We start from the raw sequence: 14943 nt of genomic DNA, 5'->3' as shown, positions 1-14943 counted from the left end.
AGAATTGGTAGACTTCAACTGTATTGTAGAGGCAACTAAAATGATGGATTAGATCCTATGATAAATCTCTGTTTGGTCATATTGCTTTTGGAATGAAATCTTGCTTTCTTTTCTAGTCTTTCATGTTGTTGTGGATATTAATGTTAGGTAGATTAACGGCTTGCACTTCGCCACATGAGAATTGCAATGGTTTTTCTTGGCATGACCAGTTCCAAAGGTACACTGAGGGTTATGTCTAGACTAATAATGATTTGAGAATGACCTGGGACCCTTTTTCTTTTTCTGTACCTATTGTTAATCTTTTGACCACTCAAAATAGGTTATTGCATAACAAATATTGACAAATATATAAATTCTAGGGGTTTTCAATATGATGGCTTATGTAAAAGGGTTACACCTAACATTTTGTTGTTGAATACTAGGTTGGCATATTTCATGACATTATGTTTGTATTGTGCTTAAATGAAGACATCACGAATAGGAGATTCGAGAAGGCGCAACAATGAAGACAGCCTATGGGGTTACTTGAAGACTCAGGAGCTTCAAACTAGAGGTAGAGTCGATACATGAGATTTGCGGGGCTTCATCTAGTTCTTCAGGTAGTCTAGGTTAGAGTTAGGAGATGAGATCATGCTTTAGTTTCCTGACTTTAGGATTAGACAACCCATGATCAACTTATATGGGAGGCAGCCCTACCACATTTCTACAAAACTAATTTTGATGGATCACATAATGTGAAGTGGTGGACAAGCTTGGGTGTGGTGATGCACAAGAGGATGGTGATGAGCTTTTGGTAGCCATGGTGTGGAAAATTTCTTGAAATCTTACACCAAAAACTACAGACCTTATAGGTGTCACGTAATATCAGGATTGCGTTTAGCTCTGGATATTTATTCCATTTATCTATTCTTGAAACAGATGCAAAGGAAGTCACGTACATTTGCTACAGAACAGAGAGGAATATTTAGTGGCTAGGTTTTCTGGAATCATATTGATCACGCTTAGCTAAAATTGCTGCCCATTATATCAAAAGATTTACACTTTATTTCTCTGAATCTAGGATTTGGGTTGAAGAGCCTCCTTGGCTATCTTCAACTAAATAAACAGGAAGGGAGACGTATTTTAGGTTTTCTCGGTCATTTTCTAAGAATGGTTTGTGACAAGCACATCCTAAGTTTTACGATTGGTGATCCAGTTGCCTTTCAGGTCCTTGTATGCTGCATCTCTATTTGAATTATGTGGCGCTTAAAGTCTCTGTAACCCTGGCAAGTTGATCTTGATTTAGGGGCTAGTTGGAGAAAAAGAAATGATGAAGGTGAAGAGCAAAAAGGGGGACAAGAGGGGACAACTTATCACTTGCTACAATCCAATATATATATATATATATATATATATATATATATCATTCAATTTTCTCGATGGATTCTTGTCTTGCTCAGATCTCGTCTCTGTTCTTTGCTTGGATCTCTTCTTGATTCTCGTCTCACTATCTTGCTGACCAATTTTTTTTCTTAAAACTCTTAAGCATGCTTTCAGCTCTATTAACAGGAAGGGGGGAGTACTGATATTTACTCTCCAGCTTTAGGGGAGTGTCCTGAGTGTAGGCTGCTAATCAGTGCATTCCCTAAATTAAGAGATCTGATTTCTTATAATTAGAAATTTTCCCAGACACAAATGCATAATCCAATTATGTATTTTATCCAAAAGTATTTTGAATCATCGTGATCTCATTAGGTTTAACTGTGAAGAATATGGTTGGTCTTGAAACTCGAAAGTACGTAGATATTTCTGTTTTTAGGCTGATTTGCGTACTATTGGAGCATAGAAGGATTATGTTAAACCATATTAGTGCACGGTTGAGCCATACAAGTCTTGTGTTTTATTGTTGTTCTCATGTTATGCCTTTTCAAAGTTTTGTACATGTATGCTTTACTTAAATTTAGCTTTAATTGATTGTAATTTGTAATCACCATGAAATTCGCTTGATTTTGGAACCATTGTCCTTAGGTTAGTTGATTTTGCCTTGCAAGTTAGTTGATTTTGCCTTGCAAGTTCTGTGTATACCTCCAATGGAGATGAACAAAAATCATCCAGTTCTCAAGTAGTCTCCTGGACCACATTTTGAATTTACAGAGAGTCATGCAGATCGGGACACTGCCTCTCTACTTTCATTATTTATCTCTAATTTGAGATTAACAACTTGGCCCCTTTCATTATTATCGGCTCTTGAGGTGTCCTTCGATGGAGATAAATATAATTGTCCAATTCTGAATCTTTACAACATGATGTTTACTGTTTGTTGAAGTTCTGTGTGCACAGAGGAGAAGCATCTATGCCACTATCAGTGTCCCTAATACTTTACAGTTAATCTCATCAGAGCAGAGCAGTAAAGCCGTGTTTGCATTTACAGTTAAAGCTTCATACTTCAAATCTATTCATTTGCTAAGTTATCATTTTAATTTTGGAAATTTGTCCATCCTGAGCAGTTCTGAAATGTTAGAAATCTTTAATTGGCACCTTGTAAGTCCCATGCTTCCTCATGTCAAACATTTATTCCATTGAGATTATGATGATAAAACTTTTACTGCTCTTGTTTTGTTATGCTGCATAGGGCTCAGTGTCCCTAATACTCTCTCTCTCTCTCTCTCTCTCTCTCTCTCTCATGCACCATATCTGAGTGCAGAATAATGCAAGGAAATTACATAGTTGATGGAAGCTGTATTTGCAAGATTTGCTGGAAAAAAAAAAAACTGTGGGGTGTTTCTATTGTTGCTTCTAGTGCAGTGGAGAGTTGAGGCCCTCTTGAAAAGCCAGAGGGTGGAGAGGTTGGTGCCTCTTGGAAGGAAAAGGAGCTTCTTTCCTGAATGAAGGCCGCTTCTTGAGATGCTTCAGAGTATGCTTGGCATAATATGTCCAGAAATAAGGCGAAGCTCTCTCTTTGAGCTTAAGGATGATGAAAAAGATGATTCTGAAAGATACAAGAATGGCAACAACAGCAGCCAAGTCCCACCACTTCGAGTGATCCAGATTAATTCCTGCAATTGTTGTAAGGATATACTCGCCTTTCAGCTTTGGGCCATTTGGTTCACGAGAATCAAATTCTCGGCCAACCAATGTGTTCTTGTACTCTCCCTGCATAAGCCAGTATAACAGTGGTAAGTTCAAATTGTTAAAAGTGATTGTGTGTTCCTCATAGGACATTTTTTGGCTGATATATATGTAGAGTTGTTACCAAAGCTAGCAAAAGTTTACCCTTTCTTTTCAACAATGACAGCTTTAAGAAACTTCTCAAGAACTCTGGTTTGGAATTCTTAGGCACAACCGGTCGTAGCAAGAAAAATTCTTAGCATGGTGCCGATTTCTGCACCCAAATTTTTGACAATTCTTGGGAAGTAACAAAAACTGGTATTCTTGCAAAGAAGGGTAAACTTTTGCTAGTTAAAAACTAAAATATGTTTTGCCTGGTACCTGTAATGCCCATGCACCATAATTTAGGTATGAAATTGGATACCGCCAAACCGGTTTGGGAATGTCAGGAGGCAAGCGGAAGAATCCGGCAGTCATCATCATGATTCCCTTAATAAGCATGGTAGTTAGTGATAAATAGAACCTTAAGTAAACTTAGATGAAGATGAATGAGAGAAGCTCTGCGAAAATTATAGTCAGTTGTTCTTACTAAGTATCCTGCTCCAACTATTACTCCCATCAAGTAGTTGGGAACAAGAGAAGCTATAATCATCATGGAGCTCTCTACTGCTGCAATGGCACTGAGAAGATCGAGGCACATGAATACGAAACGAGGAAATTGAGAATGAAATTCCACCATGTAGTAAGTTATACTGGCAGTTGCAATCGACATCACAGCCAAGAATGGGAAAGAAGAGAGGAAATTTGACAAAATGAACACAGCAATCCCATAATGCCCATTGAGCCTTTCTTTATGAAAAACCTGTTATACAGAACAAAAACTCTGAGTTTCGAATTTCAATCTAATTTTAAAATCAGTTATTTTCATGCTCACAAAAACCGAGTAGTGATTTTTACTTTCATTTCTTCAAGGAAGGATGGGAAGCCTCCAATGGACAGGAAAGTCATGAAACCAGAAATGAATCCAGCACAAGCTCCTCTTGCCAATATTGAATTGAGATCTGTTCCCAGATTGAAGAATATCGTACCAACGCAGACAGATAACAGCAGATAGATGACGATTCTTACCCAGTAATACCCCATGTCCCTTGACATATTCAGAAAAGATCTCTTTGTTAATGTTGAAAGTTGCTTCCACCATGTTGCTTGGCTCCCACTCCTTTTTTCTATCATGGGTCCTTCCTGTAAAACAAGTTTTTGACTTTTGTAAATAAAATTTACACAAAATTGATCTTCCCTTTAAGTGACAGAAAGTCTCATGTAAAGTTCAAAACCTAAACTATCCTTACATCCTTACCATGGATGAGATCTCTCGGATCCTAGCCCTCGTCCTTGTTGCATATTCAGAGCTCTTGTACTTCTCAACAAGCATTGCTTTTATCTCTGCTGTTGCTAAATTCATTAAAGGATCTGATGATTTTGGGATGTCCTGTATTTGAAAACAAAGAAGGTATGTTATCAAGTGAATACCAAGGCTTCAATTATTGCAAGATGGTAGATAAACGAGGAGATTGGACATAAATTTATGAGCTAGAACCATGTTCAGTACAAAAAGATAATCAATTATAATGGAAGAGCAATTAAGCAAAACATATGTACACGTATAGTTATACAACCTACGTACACGAATTCTTTGAGAGTCATTCATTGTTACTCTGTCGAAGTCCGAATTGATACAACGAAGAAAGTGATCAGAAGGGTTTCTTCGACTTGGACATGGAACTCCTGCTTTGGCAAAGAACTGTAATTTTTTTATATAAAAAGAATCAGCACAACTAGCTTCAAACTCTCTCTAAAACTTGGAAACTTTGACACTTTCATATTAGTATACTTGTGCATAAAGTAAGCTATGCGTTCCAAAAGAATTTTGCCATTGAAATCTTTATATGTTTGTTAATTGTTTGATATATTGTTGTTGTACCTCTAGAGCCATATTTGCTTGTCCAGAAAAAATTGTTAAACCACCAGAAAGCAGAACAAGATCATCAAAGAGAGCAAAGACTTCACTGCTGGGCTGATGAATGGAGGTGATTACAGTTCTGCCATCAAGAGCAATACATCTGAGAGTTTGAACAACAAAGAAAGCTGAGGCACTGTCAAGGCCACTTGTAGGCTCATCCAAAAACAACAGTTTGGGCTTTGTAAGAATTTCAAGGGCAATGCTCAGTCTCTTCTTCTCCCCACCACTTATGCCTCTCAAATGCCAATTTCCAATTAGCCTGTCAGTACAATCGCGCAGACCCATTTCTGTAATTGTTGCATCCACAATGCCATTTACCTCTTCTTTGGTCAAAATAGTTGGAAGCCTCAAATGAGCTGAGTAAGTTATGGTTTCTTTTACTGTTAGGGTTCCCAATAGTGTATTCTCTTGGGTCACATAAGCCTGAAATTTTACATTGAGGGGTGGTAGAAAATTTAATTCATATTAAATGTGCACATTAATATGTATTGCTAGAGACTGACATTATGTGCATGTTAAATGTTGTACAATATGAAAAACACTACTTACAGCAACACCATAATCCAGTCTCTTCTTCTTTCCATTCACGAGTACATTTCCAGTCATGACAACATTTCTTGAAAGTCTACCTGTCAAGTTGCAAAAATTCAAGTTTTATGAACTATAAAATTTAACATTAGCAAGACATTTTGGATTTAAAAAAAACAAAAACAAACAAACAATAGTAAGACATTACCAATGCAGATTTTTATTTTTATTTTTTATTTTTTGGGGCAACTACCATTATAGATTTTAATCCTAAATCCCAATTCCACATAGAATTCAACATTTCGGTTGAAGTGAATCTCTACTATTTTTTCTACATGCTAAAAATGCGACCTTAAATTTAGCATCTCCAAGATGCTCTTATGACATGTTTGCTAAAATATGAAACCTAATATGAGAATATTTGTTTGTGGGAATTTTCTGTGTATTCTTTTCCTTGTAGGAGGTCATATTTATAATACAAAGGAATTTTAATGGGCAAGTAAATAATAAATTAATATTTCTATTTACAGTAGGAAATCAGGAATTAAAGTAAATCAATTACAATTATAATAGGAATTCTTTGTGTGAAAGGAAAATAAGTCAATGGCCCACAAGTCATGCCAACACTCCCTCTCACGTTGGTGCATAGATGTCGCCAATGCCCAACAGATCCAGTGAATTGTGGAATGGTTTACTAGAAATCGCCTTTGTCAAAATATCTGCGAATTGATTCTCTTACTTTACGAAAGGAAACTAAATCACTTTAGCTTCGAGCTTCTGTTTGATATAGAGTCGATCTACCTCAACATGTTTGGTGTGATCATGTTGAACTGGATTATGTGCAATAGCTATTGCAGCCTTGTTGTCACAAAAAAGATTCATTACATATGTAGGTCTATACCAAGTTCAGTAAGCAACCTCTTTAACCAAATGAGTTTGCAAATTCCTTTGGTCATACCTCTGAACTCGACTTCTGCACTAGATAAGGTGACCATCTTCTGTCTCTTGGTCCTCCATGTAACCAAATTACCTCTCACAAATGTGAAGTAACCGAATATGGATTTCTTATTTGTTATACTTCCTGCCCAATCTGCATCTGTGTAACCATCAATATTCAGATGACCATGTTTTGAGAACATAAATCATTTTTCAGGTGCAGACTTCAAATATCTAAGTATCTAAAGAACTGCATTCATGTGGTCTTCACTTAGAGAATGCATAAATTGACTAGGCTCACAACATAAGCAATATCAGGCCGCGTATAAGACAAGTAGATCAATCTTCTCACTAACCTTTGATATCTTTCTTTGTTAGTTGGAACTTGATTTGGGTATTCTCCAATATGATGATTCTGAACAATAGGAGTGTTTACAGGTTTGCAATCTAGCATTCTTGTGTCTGTCAACAAGTCCAATACATATTTTCTTTGAGAGAGAAATATGCCTTGTTGTGATCAGGCCACCTCAATCCCCAAGAATTATTTGAGTCCACCTAGATTCTTCATCTCAAATTCAGTAGCCAAATAGTCTTGTAGCTGAGATATTTCATATTTATCATTCCCAATAATAATCATGTCGTCAATATAGATTATTAAAGTTGTTACCTTCCCTTTCGGATGTTTCAAGAATAGAGTATGATTTAAGTTACTCTGTCGGAAACCATTGTTCTTCATTGCCTGAGAATAAACCTGGCATAAGATGCTTTATATAACTAAAAGATGGATGTCCCAATGGATGGTGCCACAACCACATTTGCTTTTGTTTGCTATCAAAAGGATGCGTCACACTGTTAGCCATGCCGGACCGAAGTCATCGACATAATATGGCCCCCCTCTCTTAGTACCACGACCAAGAATCACCTTAGTGTGAATATCCTGAAGTAAACAAAAACTCGGGTAATTAGTACACAATAATTCAATTGTTTAATAAGTTGACTAACGGACATCAATTTATTGGATAAAGATGGAAAAAGTAAAGTATTAGACAGTGAGAGAGAGGATGAGAGTGCAACAATGCCAGCGTCACAGGATAAGTAACTTCGTTGGCGTTAGCAATACAAGTTCTTTGGGGTTGTGTAGTATTCAGAAAATCATCAGGATCAAACGTCATATGATTAGTTGCATCAGAATCAATTATCCAGCTCGTGGAATCACTCTTATCCAAAGTATGGAATCCATAACTAGTACCATTATTAGTCGTATCATGTTGTGTTCGATTTTGAGAGTAGCCCACCAATTAGGGTAGCCATGCAATTTAAAACAAGTCTCACAAGTGTGGCTTGGATCACCACAATATGTGCAATCTCGTCCATGTATCAGGGTCGTTAGTCGGGAAGTCATAATATGTGCAGCGGTGATGCATAAGATACATGTTTAGTATGAATTTGGATCGGGATCTGAGCCTGAGTCGATGTCGGAGTCGGAGTCGAGATCTGGGTTTGAATCGAGACAAATTCGAGGTCAAGGTTGTCATCAAAGTCGGGTCGTCGTCATCGGAGTCCGGGTCGGGGTCGTTGTCATCGTAGTCGGGGTGTGGGTTGGGGTCGAGGTCGTCAAAATAGGATATTGATTCAGGATCGTGTTTAGGGTCATCAAAATAGGATCCTGATTCAGGATCAGGTTTGGGGTCAAAGTCTACATCATAGGAGCTGTGCCACCTGGGCACTCAACTCAGCTATGGTTGGTTGAGAAGGAGAGAAGAAGTCGGTGGTGCTACGTCCATGAGGGTTGAAAAAATCATCAACCCCCATAGCGATGGCGGAGGTTTGAAACTAGAGTTAGCAATTCCAAGATCGCCTCTCTGATACCATGCTAAAATATGAAACTTAATATGAGAATATTTGTTTGTGGGAATTATCTGTGTATTCTTCTCTTGCAGGAGATCATATTTATAATACAAAGGAACTTTAATGGGCAAGTAAATAATAAATTTCTATTTCTATTTATAATAGGAAATCAGGAATTAAAGTAAATCAATTACAATTATAATAAGAATTCTTTGTGTGAAAAGAAAGTAAGTCAATGGTCCACAAGTCACGCCAACAATGTTTACTAATTCGTAATTGGATTAGGAGGAATTAAATTATGGATAAATTGAATTGAATTAAGGAGGAGTGAGATTGAGAAGAATTAGATTCCGGATTCCTATTGAAGTTGTTTACACCATATGGATTGAGGAAAGTTAGATTCCGAATTCCTATTGAAGTTGTTTACTAAACCATATGGAATTGAGGTAGGAGTGGTATAAATACTAAAATGTCCTCATTGTTGGGTTAAAGTAGATGACAGATTTAGAACTTTTAAAATTGTGTGAGGAAATAATGAATAAAAAGATGAATTCCTAATGGTTTAGTTCTTCAGGAATTATAATACCACATCCCACTCGAGAATTGAATTCCTCCAAAATTAGGAATTCAAATCCTAATTTTGTGTGGGCCCCACTTACTTTTTAGTTCCTTGATGTGAAGTAACACATGAATTCTCCATAATTAGAATTCAATCCCTGATTAGTAAACACACTATAGTGTTTATATGTAATTAGGCTTAGGGTATGGACATCCAGGGACGGACTCATGAATCTAATCTCATAGGGTCATAGTGTAAAAGTTCAATTTTGTTTAAAGATTAAAAATTACACTGAACATGAAATTATAGTACGTTCATTCATAATTCATGTCAAAAACAACATTATAAATTACAATTGGCCACGACGAGGTTTCATATTGTGAGGTGGTGGAATGGAGGCAAGCTTTTGGAGGCGGCGCAGTGGCGGCAATGGAGGAGCTGGTGCTTAGAGGTTTGGTGGGAGAGAGGGTTAAAGGTTTGGGAGGAGAGGAGATTGGGGATTTAGGTTTGAGGGTTTAGAAATGGGGGTCTTGGAGTTTTGAAATCGGAAGGTCTGTTACAAATCTGTTGTAATTTTTTTAAAGACTGACCAAAACGATATCGTTTTGGATAGGTCTTTGAAGAAAAAAAATTGTTGGTGCTAGACCAAAACGACAACGCTTTGGCCAGCGAGTTTAAAAAAATTCCTAGGCTGGTCCAAAACGACGACGTTTTGGTCAGCGCTTTGAAAAAAAAATTAATTGGTCAAAACGACGCCTTTGGCCAGCGTGTTTAAAAAAATAAAATAAACATTGGACAAACGACACCGTTTTGACCAGTTAGCTTGAAAAAGAAAAAAAAGAGGAAGCGCTGTTCAACTTCTTCTTCCTCAGGTCTGCAACATCCTCCTTCATCCATTCATGGGGTCACACAACAATTTAAGGGGAACTTCTACCCTTACTTTCATGAAGTCCATAGGGTTGTTTGATCCCATTATGGGTTCGTCCCTGTGTAGATCCCACCACCTCCTTACCTAAAAGAGTAGTTGAGGCTTTGTGGGAGTTCAAGGAATATTCAACTATGAAAATAACTTTTTTAGCTGTGTCATTCATTGTACCTGCACCAAAGAAATAAGGTCCTGAACAGTGACGACAGGACTTAAAAACTATCATGTGGGTGCCCCCAAAGTTTCTGAGTGGGCCTGTCCTGTATGCCTAGTGCATGAATACTGGAACGGCCAATTTTAGATCTTTCATGCTCCACTTATACATCTCTCAACACCAGTAAATTTTTTTTAGTGGTAAAATAGTTCAGTTAAAATTACACGTGTTTAAAAATAAAAACTAGCCATCAAATTTGAATACACTGAACTCAATTGGTTTATCATTCTACACTACCACGTCACACGAACATTTCTAACAAAATTTTCTCCACAATGTGTTCATTTGAAACAAGATGATAATAATATATGCAACAGATTGCTGTCTCTTTCCTTGGCTTTAAAATGTTATCAATGTAACAGACAGGCAGAACATGCACTTTAAGTCAAGCAGAGAATTAATAGTGCACATAGCCTGTGCTCTCAGTCTCAGGTTTTAAATGCCAATCCTACGTTAAATGGTCATCGGTCATTATTTAACAACCAACCTCCCCAATTTACTAACCCATAACAAACTCCATTTATCCATATTTGGTATATTAGGAGAAAAACTTACCTACATCGGAGATATCATTGTGGCGCTATTCCGAGCCAACCACCTATTGCCATGTGTTTGAACTTTCTGACATGACAATGCAACTTTCTGACATGACAATGTTTGATAGGTTTGGAATACCGTCACAGTGTCATCCCCATTAACATGTAAGTTCTTCTCTTATATCAGCCCATGGACTACTATATGCTATTTAAAAATATTAATATAAATAAAAAATAAAGGCACTATCACATAGGTTGATATTTAAAATTTTGTAAATTGAAAATTGGTGCACAGTAGATAAAACAAAAATCAAGTGACAGAAGAGGGCTTGTTTGATATCAAACTTGGATCTAATTTTATAAACTCAGAAATAGATTTTAAGTCCAAAGCCATAAAACTCCGTTTGGTAGGTCCATTTGTGAAAATTCAAACCCAAGAAAAACTAAAAAATATCTCCATTATTAAAAACAAAAAAAGTGAGGTTTTATAGTTTTTTTTTCCTCTCTCTCTCTCTCTCTCTCCTTTTCTTTTGTTAATTTCAATTTTGGAATCTATGGTTTCTGATTTTCTGATTTTAGTTTCAATTTTTTTAGATCTTCAAAATAGTTTGGAGTTCAATACCAAACAAGTTTTTAGATCTTAAAATCACTATTTGAAAACTCATATTTTTAAAAAGAATCATAGTTTTTGAATTTACTTTTTTGAGTAAGATACCAAACAGGGCATAACCTTCATCTGCTTGTGCAAAAAAACCTTCTTAAGAGGCAAAACATTTTACCAAGAAAACTCATTTAACTCTTAATGGGAGCTAATTTGAATTCTCAACCTTGATTATTACATATACACATGCATAGCTCAAACTATATATCTACATCTTCTACTAAATGATAAGATCATAACTTTGCAAATCAATTAAGAAGACTACTATTTCTTAAACCAATTAGAACCCAGAAGTGTTGAATTTTTTAACTGAACTTGTTCATGTGATTGAAACATATAAATATATAGTAACCCAAACAAACACGAAACACAAACCTGCCAAAGAATCAAGAAGGGTTGATTTGCCAGAGCCAGAAGGACCCATAATAGCCATGATCCTACCAGGCTCAGCAAACCCACTCAGCCCATCAAGCAGTCTTCTGCTGTGCCCATTCCCAAAGTTTGGAAGCACAACACTCAGATCTTCCCACACCAAATACATGCCAAGATGATGAAGATGACCAATAATATCTTCTCTTCCACCAGCTGATAAATTCCTCTCTGCATCGACGCAAACACCATTATTATGCTTTTCTATCTCCATAGCTAGCAAATATCCAATTCCAAATTTTGTTTGATAGAAACAGAACGCAGAGAAAGGAAAGAAGGCGGAGTGATATAAAAGGCGGGCTCTACATGAATTTATTTGTTCCTGGTGTAAAATATTCCATATGGGAGTGAATAAATTTGCCAACAAATTGCAGAAAATGTTGAGAGAGAAACATGCAAGGTGGTCCTGTGCCTTTGAAGTTTTGGTCGATTGACACCTCCTTTTGGAAATGGTGAGAGAGTTACTACCGTAAGTAAGTATGTAGTAAGTGTGCTCACCAAACTACCATTAATACTTTCATAAGAGATGTCCATGACTCATGAGAGTGAAGAAACTTGTAATAAGACGTTTTTAAAAAAAATGGCTCTTGTATTATGAGATGTACATGCACCTCTTGGAACCCTAGTCTAGCAGAAGACAAATGGATTGTGAACAAATTTATTTCAGCAAGATACCATATATCTACTAATGGGGTGTTAGTTAGATTGGCTCAGGCTTTTGGTGTGCTCCTAGGTTGTCCCAAATTCAAACCCCACAGTACTCGTATGTGTAAGTTTCACTTTGGGGAAAGAAAAAATAAAAAAGATGTATCATGTATCTATATGAAAAGTCAAGTTTACAGATAACAACACATGTTCTTTTAGCAAACAATTTGAGAAACTTGTTAATGTAAAAATGAGCAAATATCCCTTTCATAACAAAATACACTGAAAACACAGTTTTGAAGGGAAAAAAAAAAAAATTCTGGACTCCATTGTTATTGTACTGACTATTATTTTACCATTTGCTAACTGTTGACAGGTGATGAGTTATTTTTGTTTTTAGTTTCTTGAAAGATTTCTCCCTAACATTAACAATTATCAGGAAACTGCACTAATAATTAGCTTGATTTCGCAGTATCATGAAATCAAATATTTGATAGAAGGGTGGTTGAGACTTTAGTTCAAATGCCAAGTCCGAAGACCAAAACGGGCCCGTCATTTCAAACACAACACAATTCTGTCCACCTTGAGAAAAACATAGAGGTGGCCCATTAGATAATGGGAAGAAACGACAAAACTACCGCTGCAACAGAGAAAAGTTGCACCACACTTCCTACACAGAAATATTTTTGCTCACCACTTTAATCCAAGGTGTATCCTCACCAACCTTCTCAATATTTGACACATGTCCATAGACATAACAATAATTAATTTTTTACTTGCATTTATGTAACCATGGTTATACTTATTGACACGTGTCAAGTGTTGATAATGGTGGTAAGCATACATCTTGGGTTAAAGTGGTGAGTAAAAATGCTACCCTTCCCGCACACCCTTGCTCGTTTTGTTTAAGTTATCAATAATATTATTTGTACCATATTTATTGACTTTCTAAGTCAAGATCCTAACTTTTTTTAGTCTTCATTGGTGGCATCACTCTTTAAATTATTTGCCCTTTTTAGTTTGAATATTAGTTGTAGACTTTACTCTTGCCATTTTATTTTTAAATTTTAAAAATAAGAAAGAGAAAATGGATAACTGTATTTCATAAAAATAGGATTTAAGTTGACGATATAACCCGTTTTGAGTCTTCCTCCCTCTCCTCCTCCCCTCCCTCCCCTTCTTATCCTCCCCACTCCATCTTTACTCCTCACCTATCCCATCTAGACCCTCCGTCTTGGCTAATTTTGGTGGTTGTATGGCTGTCTTGGTGACAACGTGGTAGCAGATCGGCTCTTATTTAATTGTTTTATGTTGTAGTTCTTTTGTTTTGTTATAAATGCATCAACTCCTCTCTAAGTTTGTTGCGTGTTTGCAGTCTCTACTTGCATTTGCACTTTTGAGAGTTAAAAGGGTTGTAGTTGTAGATTGGTGCACTAAGGTATACGTTTGGTTTTCCTAGGCTCAGCTTTCTTTAGGCCATGTGTGGTTATGAGTGAAGGTACGTACTCCTTGTGCGTTTACTATTACAAGTGGACTCATCTGTATTATTTGGATTAACCATTTGTAATTACTGTGCTTCCGTATTTGTATTAACCTTATGTGATTTTTTGTATTGTTCCTTGTGACAGGGCTTTAGGCATGAATTATAAATAAAATCTATCGCATTTCTCTATAAAAAAAAAAAACAAGGACATATGTTCTCATTTTTTTATTATTATTTAATTTTTAGAAAACTATTAATTTATTATATTATCCTCATTCAACTTGTGGTGCGTACGCAAGGTTTGATATTCATGTCATGCCAAGCAAGAGTAGAATTGGGCACGTGGCACGGTAAACTTGTAATGTTTTCCAATTTCACATGCCCAAGCTGGCCAAGCTCGTTGCTTCATCAAGCATTATCTAACATGACCCCAAGAGAAGAGAGTAACTTCTACATGCTTTCGACCTAGGTATAAAGTTTGATCTTCTTAGCACGATCTACAAGTAGATATAGTGGTAACTTTAAGTTTGGTTGGTTTTTCATCTTCTACATGCTTTACTTGTGATATTTGTGTATTTATTGTGGATTATATGTAGAATTAGCTCTTTGGCTATAATGCTAATTGGATCTTCTGATGAGGTTCATAAATTGCAGATGTTTGTTAAAATATTTTTGCTTGCAACAATATGCCCTCTTTCATATGTTCTTGAAAAGTTCATTTCTTGTTGTCATATTTGTTGATTGATTTGAAGTAAGAGAAGAGAGTAACTTCTGCAGTTTGTCATTTGGAATTTGTTTGGAATATGATAAATTGAATATTGACCTTGGCAGTGGCGAAGCCAGGATTTCATGTGTCTGGGGGCCTTTCACAAAATATAAACAATAAAAACTTCGAACTCACAAGACATCAAAACATCAAAAATCATATTGTCTATTCATTATAATCATAATTGTCCTCGACGAGTTTTCATATTTTGAAATTGTTGCTTAACAACCTCGTCATCTATACTATTAAAAATGTCTTTCTCAATATATGCAACCAAGCAATCATTCATCCACAAATCCCCCATTC

General features: G+C 36.3%; 1 protein-coding gene across 6 annotated transcripts; it reads right to left on the bottom strand.

The window, feature by feature from the left end:
• Positions 1–2537: 2537 nt before the first annotated feature.
• LOC103326861 (ABC transporter G family member 15-like) lies at positions 2538–12219 on the bottom strand. Of its 6 annotated transcripts, XM_089054245.1 has the most exons (10): positions 6928–7473; positions 6594–6731; positions 5657–5736; positions 5069–5530; positions 4772–4888; positions 4445–4576; positions 4045–4329; positions 3677–3949; positions 3469–3576; positions 2538–3132 (listed from the first exon to the last, which is right to left on the bottom strand). In XM_089054245.1, exons 2-10 carry the CDS (start codon positions 6628–6630, stop codon positions 2776–2778), a joined length of 1851 nt encoding a protein of 616 aa, XP_088910371.1. In that variant the 5' UTR covers positions 6631–6731; positions 6928–7473; the 3' UTR covers positions 2538–2775. The 6 variants fall into 6 exon arrangements, with proteins under 6 accessions (XP_088910371.1, XP_008227333.2, XP_088910370.1 ...); XM_008229111.2 differs by lacking the exons at positions 6594–6731; positions 6928–7473 and adding an exon at positions 11690–12219; XM_089054244.1 differs by lacking the exons at positions 6594–6731; positions 6928–7473 and adding an exon at positions 11690–12219 and having other exon boundaries at positions 4216–4329.
• Positions 12220–14943: the final 2724 nt, after the last annotated feature.

The sequence above is a fragment of the Prunus mume genome, linkage group LG6 (genome assembly GCF_029339155.1).
Source record: "Prunus mume cultivar Tortuosa linkage group LG6, ASM2933915v1, whole genome shotgun sequence".
NCBI lineage: Eukaryota > Viridiplantae > Streptophyta > Magnoliopsida > Rosales > Rosaceae > Prunus > Prunus mume.
Note: the sequence above shows the minus strand (reverse complement) of the source record. Positions and strands in the feature narration are given on the sequence as shown.